The sequence below is a fragment of the Desmodus rotundus genome, chromosome 3 (assembly GCF_022682495.2).
Source record: "Desmodus rotundus isolate HL8 chromosome 3, HLdesRot8A.1, whole genome shotgun sequence".
NCBI lineage: Eukaryota > Metazoa > Chordata > Mammalia > Chiroptera > Phyllostomidae > Desmodus > Desmodus rotundus.
Window position 1 is genome coordinate 101,961,227 of NC_071389.1, and position 18,833 is coordinate 101,980,059.

The 18,833-nt window shown below is 40.8% G+C and overlaps 1 protein-coding gene across 3 annotated transcripts in view; it reads right to left on the minus strand.

The window, feature by feature from the left end:
- The window catches only part of IFT88 (intraflagellar transport 88), a 162,222-nt gene that overhangs the window by 68,181 nt on the left and 75,208 nt on the right, over window positions 1-18,833 (minus strand). For all 3 annotated transcript variants that reach the window (XM_045188078.3, XM_053920673.2, XM_024580745.4), the window contains 2 exons: window positions 9,444-9,543; window positions 5,800-5,886 (listed from right to left, as the gene is read on the minus strand). In XM_045188078.3, the coding sequence (XP_045044013.1) occupies window positions 5,800-5,886; window positions 9,444-9,543 (187 nt within the window). The remainder of the gene's footprint in view (window positions 1-5,799; window positions 5,887-9,443; window positions 9,544-18,833) is intronic.

Below are 18,833 nucleotides of genomic sequence, written 5' to 3' on the forward strand. Positions count from 1 at the left end.
CTGATGCAGAAATGCTGGGGTTCCAGCTTGTCCTCACTCACTTCCCCTCCACACCTGATTCTTCCTCCTGCCTACACTGTCCCTGCTAATCACAGCGACCCAGATCTGTGCTGGGGCCTGGCAGTGAACCCAGAGGAGGCAGCTGCTCCATGAAGTCCCCCTTCAGGTGGCTCCTGGACGTGCTTGGCCACTCACTCACTGACTGGTGACCACTGCTCAGATCCCCGAACACCCTTCTTCACTTTCTCCCATACTGCTCTTCCACCACTGTGGATGTTTTAATTCCTGTATCCCTTCCCCAATAACACTCCTACTGACTGCTTTAAAAATGTACAGTTCAGTGGCATTTAATATATTTCATGCCTTCAGTTCCTCTTGGTGACAAAAGATCCTCAAAGTAAGAAATGGCTGCAGGACAGAGATCAAATCAAGGGTGTGGCTGTTATTACCTTTGGAAACATCTCAGATTTTAAGATAATTGCCTTGCAGAGCCAACCTCCTCTCGCGGTTAATATCTTTAGGGCTGTGTTCCACTGTAGCCACACACATCTACATGGAGCAGGGTATGCCTTTAAAAGAATTATGGGCATGGGTTTGGGGGCATAAAAAATACCCCAACAAGATTTATAGAAAATTTGCCAAGTTTTTAAGGGAGTTGTACTAAGAAAAGTGTTGCCAGCTAAGATTAAAGGGACGGCCACAGTCCAAAATGATAAAAGGCCTCTAGGCCCCCAATTTTCCTGGGCAAAAAGCAGGTTAAGAAAGTTAATCATCTGCCAACATAGTTTTTGGGTTTGTTTTTTTTTTCTGTAAAAGGAAGGTGGTCTCAGATGGTAGAGCCAAGATCCAGAGAGACCAAAGGATTGGGGATCACCCACCAGGGACCAGAGCTGGTTCCTCATCAAGGAATACTCCCCTTTGCCCACACTTGGGGTCACTGACCACAAGTGCTTAGCTGGGTTTCAGAACTGCTAAGGAGCAGTACCTCCATCCCACCCCTTTTGAATGGGAGTATCTATTACAGTTTTCCTATCCTTATCTCAACATGGGATATTAAGAGTATGGGGAAGATGACATGGTTTTTGTTCCCAGACCATTAGAACAAGAGGACTTGTGCCTGAGAAAGTACCATCTCTATCTAAGCCTTACACAGGTTGGCTTTTGACCCTGATGATGAGACTATGATAGTTTTGGAAGAGGTATGTGCATTCTGCATATGGGAAGTATGTGAATAACTGAGGCTTGAATGCACCCAGTGATACACTCACTGTCAAAACAATAGTCCCAATGGATCACACCACCCAGACTTCATGCCCTTGTATGTTCCTCTCCCATGTTTGTTTTGCCCAATAAGATAATGAGTTCAAAGCACACAGGAGCCTGATAAACACCTGTGCACAGGGGCCTCCTTACATGGACCCTGTTTCACATAGGAAGTCTAGGCTCTCCTGCTGGAGAAGCATTGTGAAGGAGGACTGAGATGGCTGGCCAACATTGGACTCAGGGCTTCATTCAACACATGATTTTTGGAGACACAATTCCATCCATAGTCATCTATTATGAAACCTTATTACTCACAAAGACAATCATCAATTTTTATCTCAGTCTGAGATCAGTTCCACGTGCCTCTCAGACATCTGAATTATATCACCATCACTACAACCATTTAAAAAATATATTTAAGAACAATTTTGGCATCTCTCTCCCTAATTCACACACTCCTCTGGACATGTCCCTGGCACCACTCTCCTGTCAGCAGAACAAAACACTGGGGTCCTTCACACCAAGGGTTTTATCTCTTTTTATCTTAACACATGAGAAATGTAACACCTTCCTGCTCTAACAGTGGTTGCACACAGCAGTAATTCTCAATGTGCAAATAAGAAGCTCTAAAAGGTTCCGCAAGTGTAGTAGAACCAAATACAAGACCCCATGTATTCCGCCCCCCAGTTTTCTTACTTCTGTGATTGTTTATTCCCTTACACTTGTCCCCTTCTCTTTTAGCTATATTTTTTCTTTTGATTGCTATTCTAATACAGTTGTCCCAATTTTTCTCCCTTTGATCTCCTCTGCCCATCCCACCCCCTGCTTCCACAGTCAATTCCCATACTGTTGTCCATGTCTGTGGGTCATTCATACATGTTCTTTGTTTAGTCTCTTCCCCTTCTTTCCACTATTATCCCCCTCCCCTCCTCCTCTGATCATTTTCATTCTGTTCCATGTTTCCATGCCAGTGGTTCTAGTTTATTTTGTTCATTAGATTTCTCGTAGGTGAGATCATATGGTATTCTTCTTCCATTGACGGGCTTATTTCACTTAGCATAATGCCCTCTGGTTCCATCCATGCTGTCATAAAAGATAGGAATTCTTTCTTTCTGCTGCATAGTATTCCATGGTGCAAATGTACCGTTTGGTTTTTTTTTTTTTGATCCATTCATTTGCTAATGGGCACTTAGACTGTTTCCAGTACTTGGCTATTTTAAATAGCACTGCTATGAACACAGAGGTGATTCAGGATTCTTTGGATATATTCCAAGCAGTGGAATCGCTGGGTCAAAAGGCAGTTCCATCTTTAGATTTTTGAGGAAATTCCCTACTGTTTTCCACAGTGGCTGCACCAGTCTGCATTCCCACCAACAGTGCACTAGGGTTCCCTTCTCTACACATCCTCACCATCACTTGTTCGTTGATTTATTAATAATGGCCATTCTCACAGGCGTGGGGTGATATCTCATTGTGGTTTTAATTTGCTGGCTAGTGATGTTGAACATCTTTTCATATGTCTCTGGGCCCTCTGTATGTCCTCTTTGGAGAAGTGTCTATTCAGGTCCTTTGCCCATTTTTTAATTGGATTGTTTGTCTTTCTGGTGTTGAGTCATATTAGTTCTTTATATATTTTGGAGATCAAACCCTTGTCCGATGTATCACTGGCAAACATGTTCTCTCATATGGTCAGTTCCCTTTTCATTTTGATGATGGTTTCTTTAGTCATGCAGAGGCTTTTTAGTTTGATGTAGTCCCATTTGTTTATTTTTTCATTTATTTCCCTTGCCCTAAGAGATGTACCAGCAAAATATTGCTGCATGGGATATTTGAAATTTTCAAGCCTATGTTTTCCTCTTGGACTTTTATGGTATCATGACTTATATTTAAGCCTTTTACCCATCTTGAGTTTATTTTTGTGTATGGTGCAAGTTGGTGGTCGAGTTTCATTTTTTTGCATGTAGCTGTCCAGATCTCCCAATAATACCATTTGTTGAAGAGGCTGTTTTTACTCCATTTTATGCTTCTGCCCCCTTTGTCAAATATTAATTGACCATAGAGACATGGGTTTATTTCTGGGCTCTCTGCTCTGTTCCATTGGTCTATGTATCTGTTCTTATGCCAGTACCAGACTGTTTTGATTACAGTGGACTTGTAGTACAGTTTGATATCAGGTATTGTGATCCCTCCTACTTTGTTCTTCTTTCTCAAGATTTCTGAGGCTATTCAGGGTCTTTTTGGTTCCATATAAACTTTTGAAATATTTACTGTAGATCTGTGAAACATGCCACTGATATTTTAATAGGAATTGTGTTGAATCTATACATTGCTTTCGGTATTATGGACATTTTAATGATATTAATTCTTCCAATCCATGAATTGGTATATGTTTCCATTTATTTGTATATTCCTTAATTTCTCTCTTGTGTTCTATAGTTTTTGCATACAGGTCTTTTACCTTCTTGGTTAAGTTTATTCCTAGGAACTTTATTTTTTTTGTTGCTATAGCAAATGGGATTTTTTCCCTAGATTCTGTTTCTGATATTTCATTGCTGGTGTACAAAAATGCCATAGGTTTCTGAATACTGACATTGTATCCCACTATTTTGCCAAATTAACTTATTAGGTCAAGTAGTTTTTTGGTGGAACCTATGGGGCTTTCTATGTATACTATCATGTTGTCTGGAAATAAGAACAGTTTCGCTTCCTCCTTTCCAATTTGGATGCATTTTCTTTCTTTTTCTTGTCTGATAGCTGTGGCTAGAATTTCTAGTACTATGTTGAATAAGAGTAGTGAAAGAGGACGCCCTTATCTTTTTCTTGATCTTAAGGGGAAAGCTGTCCTTTTTGCCCATTGAGTATGATGTTGGCTGTAGGTCTCTCATATATGGCCTTTATTATGTTGAGGTATGCTCCCTCTACCCCCCCTATTCTGAGTGTTGTTATCATAAGTGGGTGCCGGATCTTTTAGCTATATTCTGACCTTTAAGATCCAACTTATCTCTAGAATCTTCCCAAAAAGCCTTAAATTAAAATGCTATTTGCCTCCTTTGAATTTTTTTAAATATATTTACTGATTATGCTATTACAGTTGTCCCATTCCCCCCCCCTTCACTCCCCTCCTCCCTGCATACCCCCTGCCACCCATATTCCCCTCCTATAGTTCATGTCCATGGGTCATACATATTCAAGTTCTTTGGCTTCTACATTTCCTATACTATTCTTACCCTCCCCCTGTCTATTTCCCACCTATCATTTATGCTACTTATTCTCTGTACCTTTCCCCCCCTCTCCCCCTCCCACTCCCCTGTTGATAACCCTCCATGTGAGCTTCATTTCTGTGGTCCTGTTCTAGTTGTTTGCTTAGTTTGCTTTCATTTTTGTTTTAGGTGTGGTTGTTAATAACTGTGAGTTTGCTGTCATTCTTACTGTTCATATTTTTTATCTTCTTTTTCTTAGATAAGTCCCTTTAACATTTCATATAATAAGGGCTTGGTGATGATGAACTCCTTTAATTTGACCTTATCTGAGAAGCACTTTATTGTCCTTCCATTCTAAATAATAGCTTTGCTGGATAGAGTAATCTTGGATGTAGGTCCTTGCCTTTCATGACTTGGAATACTTCTTGCCAGTCCCTTCTTGCCTGTAAGGTCTCTTTTGAGAAATCAGATGACAGTCTTATGGGAACCCCTTTGTAGGTAACTGTGTCCTTTTCTCTTGCTGCTTCTAAGATTCTCTCCTTCTGCTTAATCCTGGGTAATGTAATTCTGATGTGCCTTGGTGTGTTCCTCCTTGGGTCCAGCTTCTTTGGGACTCTCTGAGCTTCCTGGACTTCCTGGGAGTCTATTTCCTTTGCCAGATTAGGGAAGTTCTCCTTCATTATTTGTTCAAATAAGTTTTCAATTTTTTGTTCTTCCTCTTCTCCTTCTGACACCCCTATAATTTGGATGTTGGAAGATTTAAAGATGTCCTGGAGGTTCCTAAGCTTCTCCTCATTTTTCCGAGCCTCCTTTGAATTTCTATAGCACTTAGTATCATACATTAAGTTGATGTCTTCTACTTTTAACCAACCTTCATTCCTTCCTCCTAGACCCACCTGCCACCTTTGCTCTAATTAAAAATGTTCCCTTGTGGGAGCTTTTAGCCTTTTGGTATTCCCCATGATTGGCATCCACAGATGTTCAACCTTTACATAAGTCGTATAACCTAAGATGTCACTTTTGTTATTATTAGCACGTAAGTAAAACGTACCTCCAGCTTATCTCCCAGGTCCGTGCTCTACGATTCCATGATGTGATTACTTCCCACCACCACTTTTTACCCTCCCTTCTCCTCCTAAAATGGTGTTCTCACTCATGCACATAAACCCAACCCCTGGCCCAGAACGGTCATGACCTGGCTCTCCAAATACCTTGTTTCACTGACATTCTGCATGTCCTCTCCAGAGCTTCTCCTTAGGTCAGCTCCACAGGCAGAAATTTAGCAACATGAAAATATCACATTATCAACTCTTAGTGGTAAAAACATAAAACTTACCAAATAATACAGGAATGAAAGGTTGGTTGCAGCTGCACTTTTCACTCTACTGTCCTTTTTTTCAAACATTTTTAAGGTCTCTACAGCCTAGAAATGAAATACCTGAAAGTTACAACCATTGTAATATGACAGTGTTCAGGCTTACATTTGGGAAAAGATTAGTATCTGAAGTGTACGACCAGGTATGAACAAGTGACTGTATATTAGTACATTTAAGAAAACAGATGACAAGATGAGAATTTCATTTGAGAATTAAAATTTATAAAAAATAAAATACCACTAAAAATACAATAACTAAAATGAAGAAAAAAATAGATGGGTTTATCAGCAGATTATATATAGCTGAAGAGAGCAGTAAACATTGAGCCTTGTGACACAGTTTTAGTCTATCCTGAATAATGAAGTGGGTAGTAAGGCTTTACCTAAAAAACATGATCCAATTTGCCCCTTGCAAAATAATTCCAGAATTTCTGCTTCTGGCTATTAGAAAATAGCCCATAGAAGACCATTCTTCCACAGAGAACAATGAGAAAAGTTGGATAAAATACTAAAATATATATATTTTAAAGATTTTATTTATTATTTTTAGAGAGAGGGGAAGGGAGGGAGAAAGAGAAGGAGAAACATTGATGCACAAGAGAAACATTGATCAGTTGTCCCTTGCACGTCCCCAACTAGGGTCCTGGCCTGCAACAAAGGCATATGTCCTGACTGAGAATTGAATGGTGAACCTCTTGGTTTGTGGGACAATACCCAACCCACTGAGCCACACCTGTCAGGGCCTAAAAATGTTTTTTGAAGACACTGGAGAGCTACTGAGGCAACCAGGATTCGATGGTTAAACAAGATCCCAGGAAATGTTCCAACTAAATAAAATAAGCACAGCAAACTAAAAGGCTCAAAAATACTCTTAGAAAGGAACATAAGAGACATAAATAAACACAGTGACATCTTATATAAGCATAACTGGAATTCCTGAAAGGGAAGAAAGACTAGTGGCTGAGAATTTTCCAAAACTGATGACAGAAAATAATTCTAGGAGTATTAAAAAAAAATCTGAAGTAGATCTAAATATAACTATTGGGTTGGCCAAAAAGTCTGTATGGTTTTTTTTCTGTAATAAAGACACATTATTTTCATTTTCACTAATAGCTTTATTGATATGGATATTTTTAGTATATTAGCTATCTCCCATGTGGCATATAATTTTGATAGTTTGAAATGGATATTTTGAGTATGTTGGCTATGTCCCATGTGGTATAATATTGATTATTCTCAATTAATGTTTTGATTTGATTGCTATCAACTTCAACTGGTCTACCCAACTTGGATAGTCCCTTGAGAAATCTCCAGCATGAAACTTTACAAACGACTTTTGACACATTTGATCAGTCACAATATCTTCTCCATACACTGCACAAATCTTTTTTTGCATTTCAGTTGCATTTTTACCTTTCTTGAAATAATAAAGCATAATATGCCAAAGATGTTATATATTTTCTTTCATCTTCAATATTAAAATGGCTACACAAAAATTCATCGATTTTGATAAGTTTTTAAAATAAATGCATGTTAATATGTTCGCTGTCACAATACAAAAAAATAAAATTGTTCTGAGTGAAGTTAAAGACAACTAAGTGCTACTAAAGACATCTTACAGAAAACAAACAAACAAACAAACTTTTTGGCCAACCCAATACATTTTCAAGCCACGAGATATCAAAGTATACTTTTAACCACCTGGATGTCTGAGCTAATTGTAACCAAACAGGACAGTTGGAATGGTCAGACACCTTGCATGAAATATGAATGAGTTATCAACCTAGAAATTACTGAAAAATATCGGGGAAAAAAAGTAGAGAAAGAGGATGGGCCCTCCCTTCCTCCCTTCCTGGCTTTCAAATGCATTTACTGAGTAGAAAAAGCTTGGCCTTGTGGTGCCTCCTGCTCCTGGAGAGCATTGTGTCCATGCAAAGATCCTGTTTGAGCTTTTACAATGGCCACCAGCTATTGGTACTGAAAACACCTGACAAAATCTGACCTGAATGCTATTCAAGCATCAGACCTTAAATTATCACACTAGATTCCATAAACCTTGGTTATAATATGAATAAATAATTATTCTTTTACATGGTTTTTGATTACTTTAACACTGTTGGGAGTTTCTAGGCCAGCAGTTTATAATTTCACAGAGTAAATTCTAGAAGAAAAAAAATCCAAACATGCCCCCTCTTTTGAGATTCTCTTTCGGATTTACCCTACAAAACTGCCAAGAAACTCCTAACACTTATACCCAAGGTGACTGCTGTTGTATTACTCACCCATGGAAGTCATCTCATTGACCCCTCACTCAGACTCCATACTATTCATGTAAAAGCCACTATTTATGTAAGTTTATAAGCTGCATTTCACTTTGAATAAGAATTGGGATGTTTTTACCTTTACTTTTGGATTGCGTTGCAAACATATGTGCTAATTGAAAACATAAGGCACATGAAAAGGAATTAACACACAACCATTAAACTCTGAAGTCATGTGAGAGGGAAAGAAAGCTGCTCCCTGGTATGTGACAACCATGTTGAAAAGAAAGCAGAAATTACATTCTTAAAACATAGGTAAACTGCCCCAGCTGGTGTGCCTCAGTGGATTGAGTGCTAGCCTGGGACCTAAAGGGTCACTGGTTCAATGCCCAATCAGGGCATATGCCTGCACCAGGTCCCCAGTAGGGGGCACTGGAGAGGCAACCACACAGTGATGTTTCTCTCCCTCTCTTTCTCCCACCCTTCCCCTCTCTCTAAAAATAAACAAATGAAATTTTTTAAAAAAACAGGCAAAGCTGTTATTAAATCATGAACTATGATAATACATTGTTAAATCTTTCTAAAAAGACCATTTAAAAAACATTGAGAAAATTGGCAAACATAGGGTTTTTTTTTTTCTATTTTGTGACCTATAACAGTACTTCTTATAAAAACAAAACCTCCCGTACGTGTCCTGACCTGGGATCGAACCCACAACCTTTTGGTGTATGGGATGATGCTCAAACCAACTGAGACAACTTGAGCCAGGGCTATTCTTCTGGTTTTGTCACAACTATGTCTCTCACCTGTTCCACCTCTACCTAAGATAGTAAGAAAGCAGTGGTAGCAGTGAGAGGTCCTGGAGGGCTCTGAAACTGTGTTGTCAAAGGGACTCTTTTAGGCTGATGCAATATCAGTGAGTAAACCAACTACATAAAAACAGAGAGGAGGAAAGCTGCCAAGGTGCAAACAGTGGATGGAAGGCTCAGGATGCTCTTGCAGATCCTGGCCTCCCTTCTCCTACACATAATACTTGATTGTGAAAAAGCCGTAGAGCTGCAGGCTACATCTTGAAAACTTCTATGAGAAAGTTGATCTCTGGACTAGAACTTGATTTAATAACTTAGCAATCAAGCACATTTTACATGAACAGCATTTATATTTTAAGAAGCAAGACAAACAGGTCAAAATTCAAAGTAATACCATACTAATGGAAATTATGTTCATACAGAAATCACTCAACTTCAGAATATTCAGAGGTAACATTACTCCAGAAAGAAGTTTCTGAATATTATTGCTTTGATCAATTAACATATGAAATTTCATCTAATTTTTAACACTTACTTGGTTAAAGTCCTTCTGTCTCAAGTATGTAATTGCTTTGTTTATTTCCAGGTCATTTGCTAGCTCTATGTACTGAGAAGCTTTCACAACTTCCACACACCTGCAATGTAAAGCAGAAAAAGGATTATTTTGTTTTAGTATATTTGTTTTGTCAGTGGTTTCTTTTACATGTGACTATTCAAAACAATTTTATAGTGCCCCTAATGTTCTGTAAGGCTAAGTAATTGATTTCTTCCAATAAAGGCATTAAGTTACTGAATTCTTCAGTTCTCAACTAATTTCCTCATTCAATTTTTCATTAGCCTGCTGTCACTTCTAATTACTTATGGTATTGTATTTTAAACGAAATTTGATTGATACCTACATTTTGACTTTTGCATTTACTAAAACAATTTCAATTTCTAACAAGTAAAATTGTTTCTACATTATTTCATCTTAAATACTTTAATGGTAAGAAACAGTCAATAGAAATTGTGGAATATATTTGATTTTTCTGTGAAAACTTGAACAGACTATAGTAGATCCGTTTCCCAAAGCACACAGAACATCTATTTTTATCTGTATCAGGCACTGTGCTAATTCCTTTAAAGTCATTATCACATTTAATGCTCACAAAAACCCTGAAAGACAGGCATTGTCTCTACAGAAAGGGAAATGGGCCTAAGGCCTAAAGCAGAAAACTGTCAAGTAAAAATTTGAACCTGATTTTTTAATATATATTTTATTGATTATGCTATTACAGTTGTTCCATTTTTTCCCTCCCTTTTATTCCCCTCCACCCTGTATCCTTCCCTCTCCTACCATCATTCCCCGACCTTACTTCATGTCCATGGGTCGTATGTATAAGTTCCTTGGCTTCTCCATTTCTCATACTATTCATAACCTCCTCCTGTCTATTTTGTACCTACCATTTATGTTTATTACCTGTAACTTTTCTCCCCTTCTCCCTCCTTCCCCTCCCCACTGATAACCCTCCATGTGATCTCTACTTCTGTGATTCTTTTCCTGTTCTAGTTGTTTGCTTAATTTGTTTTTGTTTTTCTTTTTGTTTTTGTTTTATTTAGGTTCAGTTGTTGATAGTTGTGAGTTTACTGTCATTTTACTCTTCATATTTTTTATTTTCTTTTTCTTAGATAAGTCCCTTTAACATTTCACATAATAAGGGCTGGCTGATGATAAACTCCCTTAACTTGACCTTATCTGGGAAGCACTTTATCTGCCCTTCCATTCTAAGTGATAGCTTTGCTGGATAGAGTAATCTTGGATGTAGGTTGACTTGCCTCTCATTAATTGGAATACTTCTTTCCAGCCCCTTCTTGCCTACAAGGTTTCTTTTGAGAAAGCAGCTGATAGTCTTATGGGAACTCTTGGTAGGTAACCCTCTCCTTTTCTCTTGCTGCTTTTAAGATTCTCTCTTTCTGTTTAATCTTGGGTAATGTAATTATGATGTGCCTTGGTGTGTGCTTCCTTGGGTCCAACTTCTTTGGGACTCTCTGGGCTTCCTAGACTTCCTGGAAGTCTATTTCCTTCACCAGATTGGGGGAATTTTTCCTTCATTATTTTTTCAAGTAAGTTTTCAATTTCTTGCTCTTCCTCTTCTCCTTCTGGCACCCCTATGATTCAGATGCTGGAATGTCTAAAGTTGTCCTGGAGGTTCCTAAGCCTCTCCTCATTTTTTGGAATTCTTGTTTCTTCACTCTGTTATGGTTGAATGTTTATTTCTTCCTTCTGCTCCAAACTGTTGATTTGAGTCCCGGTTTCCTTCCTGTCACTGTTGGTTCCCTTCCTGTCACTGTTGGTTCCCTGTACATTTTCCTTTATTTCACTTTGCATAGCCTTCACTTTTCCTCCATTTTGCGACCATACTCAACCACTTCTGAAAACAGCCTGATTGCCAGTGTTTTGAACTCTGCAACTGATAGGATGGCTATTTCTTCATTGCTTACTTCTGTTTTTGGATCTTTGATGAGTTCTTTCATTTGGGCTATATTTTTTTGTCTCGGTGTCCCTGTTACATAGTAAGGGGTGGAGCCTGAGGTATTCACCAGGGCAGGCAACCCACATTGCTGCGTTGTGGCACTGTATGTGGGGGCAGGGTCTGAGAGGGATCAGTGCCATTTGTTCAGCTCTCTGCCGGCTTTCAGTCACACACCCCTCTACCACATGCAAATTGGGCCCTTCTGGTGCTGATTCTCAGGTGGGTGGGTTTGTGTACATTCTAGGACCCTGTGGGTCTCTCCAACAAACTCTCCTGTGAGGCTGGGAGTTTCTCCTACTGCCACAACCCCCACAGGTTTGTACTGCCAGAGGTTTTTGAGGTTTTCTTTTCTTGCTGGAACCCTGGATTGCATGGTATGTCTCACTCCCCAGTTGTTCCTCCTAGTTTATCCGCATGCAAATATGGGACCACCTGGTCTTCCAGCCGCTGCCTCGCCCACCGTGTCCCCCAGCCAGCACCTTGCCATACTTCCTTTCCACCCCTCCAAACAGTCTGGATGAATGTTTCTTCTTTAACTCCTTGGTTGTTGGACTTCCGTACAGTTTTCTGGCAGTTCTGGTTGTTTTTCATTTTTAAATTTGTTGTTGCTGTTCTTCTTTTGGTTGTGAGAGGAGGCAAAGTTTATCTACCTGTGGCTCCATCTTGGCCGGAAATCTGATTTTTATTGATTTTAAAACCCATTGCACTAAGACCTATGTTTTTAAAATTGAGATCAATTGAAATCTATTTAGGATTAATTGAATTAAGATAATTAATTTAAAATAAGAATCACGAGCCTTACCTCATTATTTATTTATATATATTATATTTTAATTGATTATGCTATTATAGTTGTCCTGATTTTTTCCCTTTTGTCCCCCTACCCCCAGCACTCCCTACTGCCTCAGAAATCTCCCCAGCATTGTTCACGTCCATAGGTCATGCCCATAAATTCTTTGGCTACTCCATTTCCTGTATTGTACTTTCTATCCCCATGGCTATTCTGTAACTACCATTTGTACTTCTTCATCCCTTTACCTCTTCACCATTCTCTCCCCCCCCTCCCATTTGGCAACCATCCGGTGACTAACATCTTTTCTTTTGCTGCTTTTAAGAGTCTCTACCTTTAAACTTTGGCCTTTTAATTATGATGTGTCTTGGAGTGGGCCTCTTTGCATCCATCATAATTGGGAATCTGTACTTCCTGGACTTGCATGTCCATTTCCTTCACCAAATTAGAGAAATTTTCTTTCACTCTTTTTTCAAATAGATTTCCAATTTCTTGTTCTTTCTGTTCTCCTTCTGGAACCCCTATGATGCGAATGTTGGAGCTCTTGAAGTTTTCCCTTGCTGTTTATACTATCCTCATTTTTTTGAATTCTTTTTCTTTCTTGTTGTTCCGCATGATTGTTTTTTCCTTCCTTATGTTCCAAAGCATTGATTTGATTATTGGCTTCATCCACTCTACTGTTGCTTCCCTGTAAATGGTTCTTTATTTCAATTAGTGTATCATTCATTTCAGTTGGGTCTTTTTTATACTGTTGAAATCCTCACTAAGTACTCTGAGCATCCTTACAACCAGTGGTTTGAACTCTGCATCTGATAGATTGTTTATCTCCACATCATTGAGCTCTTTCTGGAGTGTTGATCTGTTCTTTCATTTCGGCCATGTTTGTCTCCTTATTTTGGCAGCCTCCCTGTGTTTGTTTCTATGTATTAGGTACAGCTGCTTTGACTCCGTATCTTGGTAGTGTGGCCTAATGTAGTAAGTGTCCTGCAGGGTCCAGTGGCACAGTGTCTCTTATCACCCAAGCTAGGTACCTGAAGTATGTCCTTTGTGTAGGCTGAGTACACCGTCCTCTTGTACTTGAGACTTGATTATTGTTGACAGAACAATGGGAGGGATTTTCCCAGGCCAGTCAGCTGCAAGGACTGGCTGTGACCACTGACCACCAAACTCCACCCTCCATGGAGGATAAGCTGTGCAGGAGCAGGGAGGTGGTGCTCTGATGTGGTCTGTAGCTGTCCTCTGGGTGCGCTGGCCCTGGGGTTTCTTGAGTGGTGCAGGCCAAGGTTAGCCCCCACCTGTTTTGCCTGGGGCACCCTGCCTGAGCTGTATAGCAATCTGAGATGGGTGCTACTTGTGCTGGGCTTGGAGATTCCCAGGTGAAGCCAAACTGTGAATCTAATCTGGCTGTGGCTAGGGCTCACTGAAGCCAGCTCTTGCTTGTTTGATGGGATTTAGGAGCCACAACCAGCCATTCTTATGGAAAAGCATCTTGGGTGGGCCCGTAAGTTAGGTGGGGTAGGACCTTTGGGGATCTCCAAAGTGGGTCAAACAGTGTTAGCCAGGGTGTTGGACTCTCAGATATGGCACCAGTTTACTGGCTCTGTGGGGGGAGGGTTTATCAAAGGGACAATGGGCTCTGCTTGCCTTGATGCCAGGTACTTCAGTTTCTCACTGTATACCAATGGTGCCTTTTAAGCTGCTACCCTGGTGCTGAAGCTCAGAGACAGTGAGTCTCAGCTGTTGAGTCCATGTGTGGGTTCTTTAAGAGGAACTGCCTAGGGTTCCAGAAGTTTTTTTACCCAACTCAATCCCTGCTAGGTTTTGCAGCCAGAAGATGTGGGGACTTATCTTCCTGGCACTGGAATCCTGGGCTGGGGGGCTTGGTGTGCTTCTGGGACTCCTTATTCCTAAGATATCCCTCCCGGATTTTTATCTACGTGGGTGTGGGATCAGCCCATTCTGCACCTGTGCCCCTCCTACCAGCCTGGATGGATGTGGTTTCTTTAATTCAGTGGTTGTCAGACTTCTATTCAGCTTGATTTCTGTTGTTCCTGAGTGATGTTTTTTCTATATTTTAGTTGTAATTTTGATGTGGTTGTGCGAGGAGGTGAGCCATGTCTGCCTACACTGCCATCTTCACTGGGAGTCCCTTATTTTATTTTTTAAGATAAAAAAAAATATTTTTAGAGAGGGGAAGGGAGGGAGAAAGAAAGGGAGAGAAACATTGATGTTTGAGAGAAACACTGATGCGTCTCACACACCCCCAACTAGGGACCTAGCCCACAACCCAGACGTGTGCCCTGACCAGGAATTGAACTGGCAACCTTTTGTTTTCAGGATGACATTTAACCTATTGAGCCATACCAGTCAGGACTCATGGGCCTTATTTTAAAAAGATAGAATAGAAAAATTATCAATAGGCATTATACATAATAAGGATGAGGATTATTTCATGAAACTAAATTTTAGTAAACAATGGAAAATATTTTTTACTGAGTGTCCAGCTAAAAAAATGTTTCAAAACCACTGTCCTAGAGCAATAGGAGTTTAAAACTATTAAAGCAGAAGCTAGCTTCCTTCAAGCAGAATCATTTTTCTTTAACCTTGATTTATAAAAGAGACACTGTACTTGAAGTGGGGAGAGAGGACTTGAAGCCCTGCCTGCTCAGTGCCCCTTTCAATGACCCTCTGTCTGAAATTAACCTGAAGACATGGCTAATGAAACTTCAAGAGCATCAAGAAAATAATTTGGAAACCATTGATTCAGGTATGCATTCTGCAAACATTTACTGTCTACTGTACATCAAACATTATGTTCATAATTTTTGGTACAGTGATAAAGGGATATATAAGATATGGGTTATGTCCTTATGAGGGAAGCAGGCCAATGAGTTACATTCTGTATGAGAACTGTTGTAAAGAATAAAAGAATACAGGGGTAGAGACTCAAAATCAGACTGGAGAAAGGAAACCCAGAGATATCTGAACTCAGTTTGAAGAACAAGTAAGGACTGACTTGACAAAACTGGTGGAAAGGGCATTCCAGAAAGCGGGGATAGCATGTGTGCAAATGTGGAAGACCAGAAAAGCAGGAACTATTTAAGACATGGATTCATCCACTATGGTGCTGCTAAGAAACCAAGGGCCTCAAAGATAAATGCATCGTGCTCTCGTGCTTATCTTTCTCAAAGGGTTTCTGCAAAGGAATACAGCCCTACAGAAAACTGAGTCATTTCCCCTCAGTTTTCGTAAGGATTGTACATAGTTCTCACCATTCTGGATGAAGAGGATACCTCAGAACCTTAGGGCTTAACTGTCATGAGGACTCTATGGGAAAAGGGCTGCCAGCATTTGCATCTTTGAGAATACTCTTCTCTCTACTTAGAATGTCCTCCTCCTTCCCAGCTTTTATCCTTACTTACCTTTTACTTTCAAAAAGTTCCACGTGCCTCCTAGACATGTGCCTGTGTCACCCCAGAGGCAGGCCCACTCTAGCACCAGGCGACCCCCATGAACATAGGCACCAGTCTAGGCCAGCTCCCATGGATATAGGTTCTCGGAGCACCCAAGTGCCATAACAACTTCTGCAGACCTAACTTCCAGGCCATCCCCTGAGGCCCCAGACTCCAGGCTTGCAGTGGGACCAGACTGGCCTATATGGCCCTATCCTCCAGGTAGGCTCATAACCTGTCCTAGTACCAGACCAGCCTCTGTGTACCTCGATGCTGAACCCATCCCAGGGGTCCCTAGTACCTGATTTGCCCTTGGAGATCTAGAATCCAGGTCTGCCCACAAAGACTGAGGTCCCAGCCCCATCACCACAGATTTAAGCAAAAGACCAATGACCCAGGCTCCAGGTCCATCCCGACAGACCAAGGCAGCAGGCTGGTCACTATGTACCCAAGCACTAGATCTGCCAACCTGATAACTCAGGCAATAGACCTGCCCAGCCAAGTACGCCAGCAGCAAGCCTGCCCCAAAATACTACCAAATGGTATACCCAGAATCTCTGGATAGGCTGATTGTTGAGAGACTTTGCCCAATAGAGCCAATCTTCAAAAACTAGAAGAGGTACCCAGTTCCTCAAATGTATAGACACCAACACAAGGACACAGCATCATAAATAGTCATGAAATATATCACCGCCAAAAGGAACTAATGACACTCCAATGAGTGACCCTCAAAAATGGGAACCTATGAATTTCCTGACAAAGAATTCAGAATAATTCTCTTAAAGAAATCTGGTGAACTACAAGGAGACAGATAGACAACTAAATGAAATTAAGAACACAATGAATGAATAAATAAATAGAGAAGTGTAACAAAGACCTAGAAACTATTAAAAAACAGAGGCCTGGCTGGGTGGCTCAGCTGGTTGAAGCATCATCTCATATACCAAAAATGTTGTGGGTTCGATCCCCAGTCAGAGCACATACCTAGGTTATGGGTTCAATCCCCAGTTGGGGCATATTGGGAGGTGACTGATGGGATGTTTCTCTCTCACATCGATGTTTTTCTTTTTTTCTCTCTCCCCTTCCTCTCTTTCTAAAATCAATAAAACATATCCTTAGATGAGGATAAAAAGAAACAGAAATCCTAGAGTTGAATAATATAATGATTGAACTGAAGAACTCATAAAAAGCTTCAACAAGAGACTAAAGCAAGCAGTGAAAGAATTAGTGAACTGGAATACAGGTCATTCAAAATCCTCAGTCAGAGGAACAAAATAAGAGAATGAATAAGAGTAAAGAAGCCTACATAAATTATGGGATACCATAAAAATAATCTATGTAGTATTTGAGCCCCAGAAATAAACAAGAAGAAAAAGGGGCAGAAAGCTTATTTGAAGAGATAATGGCTAGGAACTTCCCTAATTTGAGAAGAAACGTGGATATATAAGATCATTAAGCTAACAGGTATCTCCAAAAATTTCAAACCAAAACAATCTTCTCCAAGACACATTATAATAAAACTAGCAAAACTCACACACAAAGAGAATTAAAAATCAGCAAGAAGAATTCCTTGCATATAAGGAACCTCCATAAGACTATCAGCAGATTTTTTAACAGAAACCTTGCAGGTCAAGAGAGTGGAATGCATTAGCGGACTGGGGGCCCACAACTGAAACTCCGGGTGGGTATGCCCCTGATAAGTGGCCCAGCTGCCTGGGCGCCAGAGCCGGAGTGCCCCAGTGGGAGCGTACCCCAATCAGTGGCCTGGGGCCCACACCTGAAACCCCGGGTGGGCGCGCGCCCCGATAAGCAGCCCGGCTGCCTGGGCACACAGACAAAAAGCGCCTGGGTGGGCGCGCAACCTGATCAGTGGCTCGCTGCCCCCACGCAAAGACCCAAAGCGGGGGATCGGCACCCAACCCAAGTCCAAAGAGGAGATCGGCCACATAACCCTATCAACAGCATAGCTGCCTGCAGGCGACCACACCCAAAAGCAGCGGTTCTGAACAACTCCTGCCTAGCCCCTGCGCACAGAATCCTGCAGGGCCTCCTGGCTCTCTAGGAGGAAGGCAGAACGCCCAGAAGAGGGGGGCTGCAGGACTAGGGGAGACTGCATTCCCCGGAAAGACTCGACCCAGTAGGGGGCTGAACTACCCCATAGCAGCACCGAGAGCCCCTACCACCTAAGACAGGAAAGAGCAAGAAGGTGGAATGTGAGTTGCCCCTAATTGGTGCAACTCAAGGACAGCCACAGCTGGTGAACTAAAGGCCTAGTGGGGAGCAGAAGGACCCAGAGGAACTAGACTGAAGGCTGAACAACAGCAAAGAGTGCGGCTCAGGAAGGGAGAAAAGTGAAACCAATCCTTCCAACCACCCCCTCCCATTCCACAGACAGGAAGACCAGCACAACTAACCTGACCAGTTTAAAGCCAGCAGAAGACTTTTTTTTTTTTTTCCCTCCTTTCCAGTGAATTCCTTCTTCCTTTCTGTCCTTCTTTCTTTTTTTATTCGTTCTTCCTTCCATCCTTTACCTTTTTTATTCCTTCTTCCTGCCTTCTTTTTTATTCTGTTGTTTTAATTTTTGTTAAAATTCCTTCTTATCTTGCATCCGATCTTTCTTTATTCCTTCTTCCTTCCTTCCTTCCTTTCCTTTTCTATTCCCTTTTTCCCTCCTTCCCTTCTTCTTCTTCTTCTTCTTTTTTTTTTTTTGCCCCCATTCCTCTTTTTCTCACAGGTGAGACAACAAAACCTGGAGTGCTGAAAAGACCAGAGTTAGACTGTGTTACACCCATAAATGTCAGCTCAAGACCAGTGAGTACAGGAGATTAAGGACATAGCACCACTGAATCCCATTGGCATTCTACCATAGAAGTTCATACCATAAACCCAGGGAGTCAGAATAGATCAATTAAAGAAGCAGAGGCTAACAAAAAGAGTCTCACAAACAATGGGAAGACAAACAAACAATTCCCAAATGAAAGGAAAGGAGGAAGCCTCAGAAAGAATGCTAACTGAAAATGAGGCAAGTCAACTATCAGATACTGAGTTCAAAGCAATGGTTATCAGGAAGGTCACTGAGCTCTCTGAGCTCAAAGACAACTACCAGAAACTACAGGGAAACTACAATGAACTCACTGCAAACTATATCAACATGAAAAAGGAAATAGAAA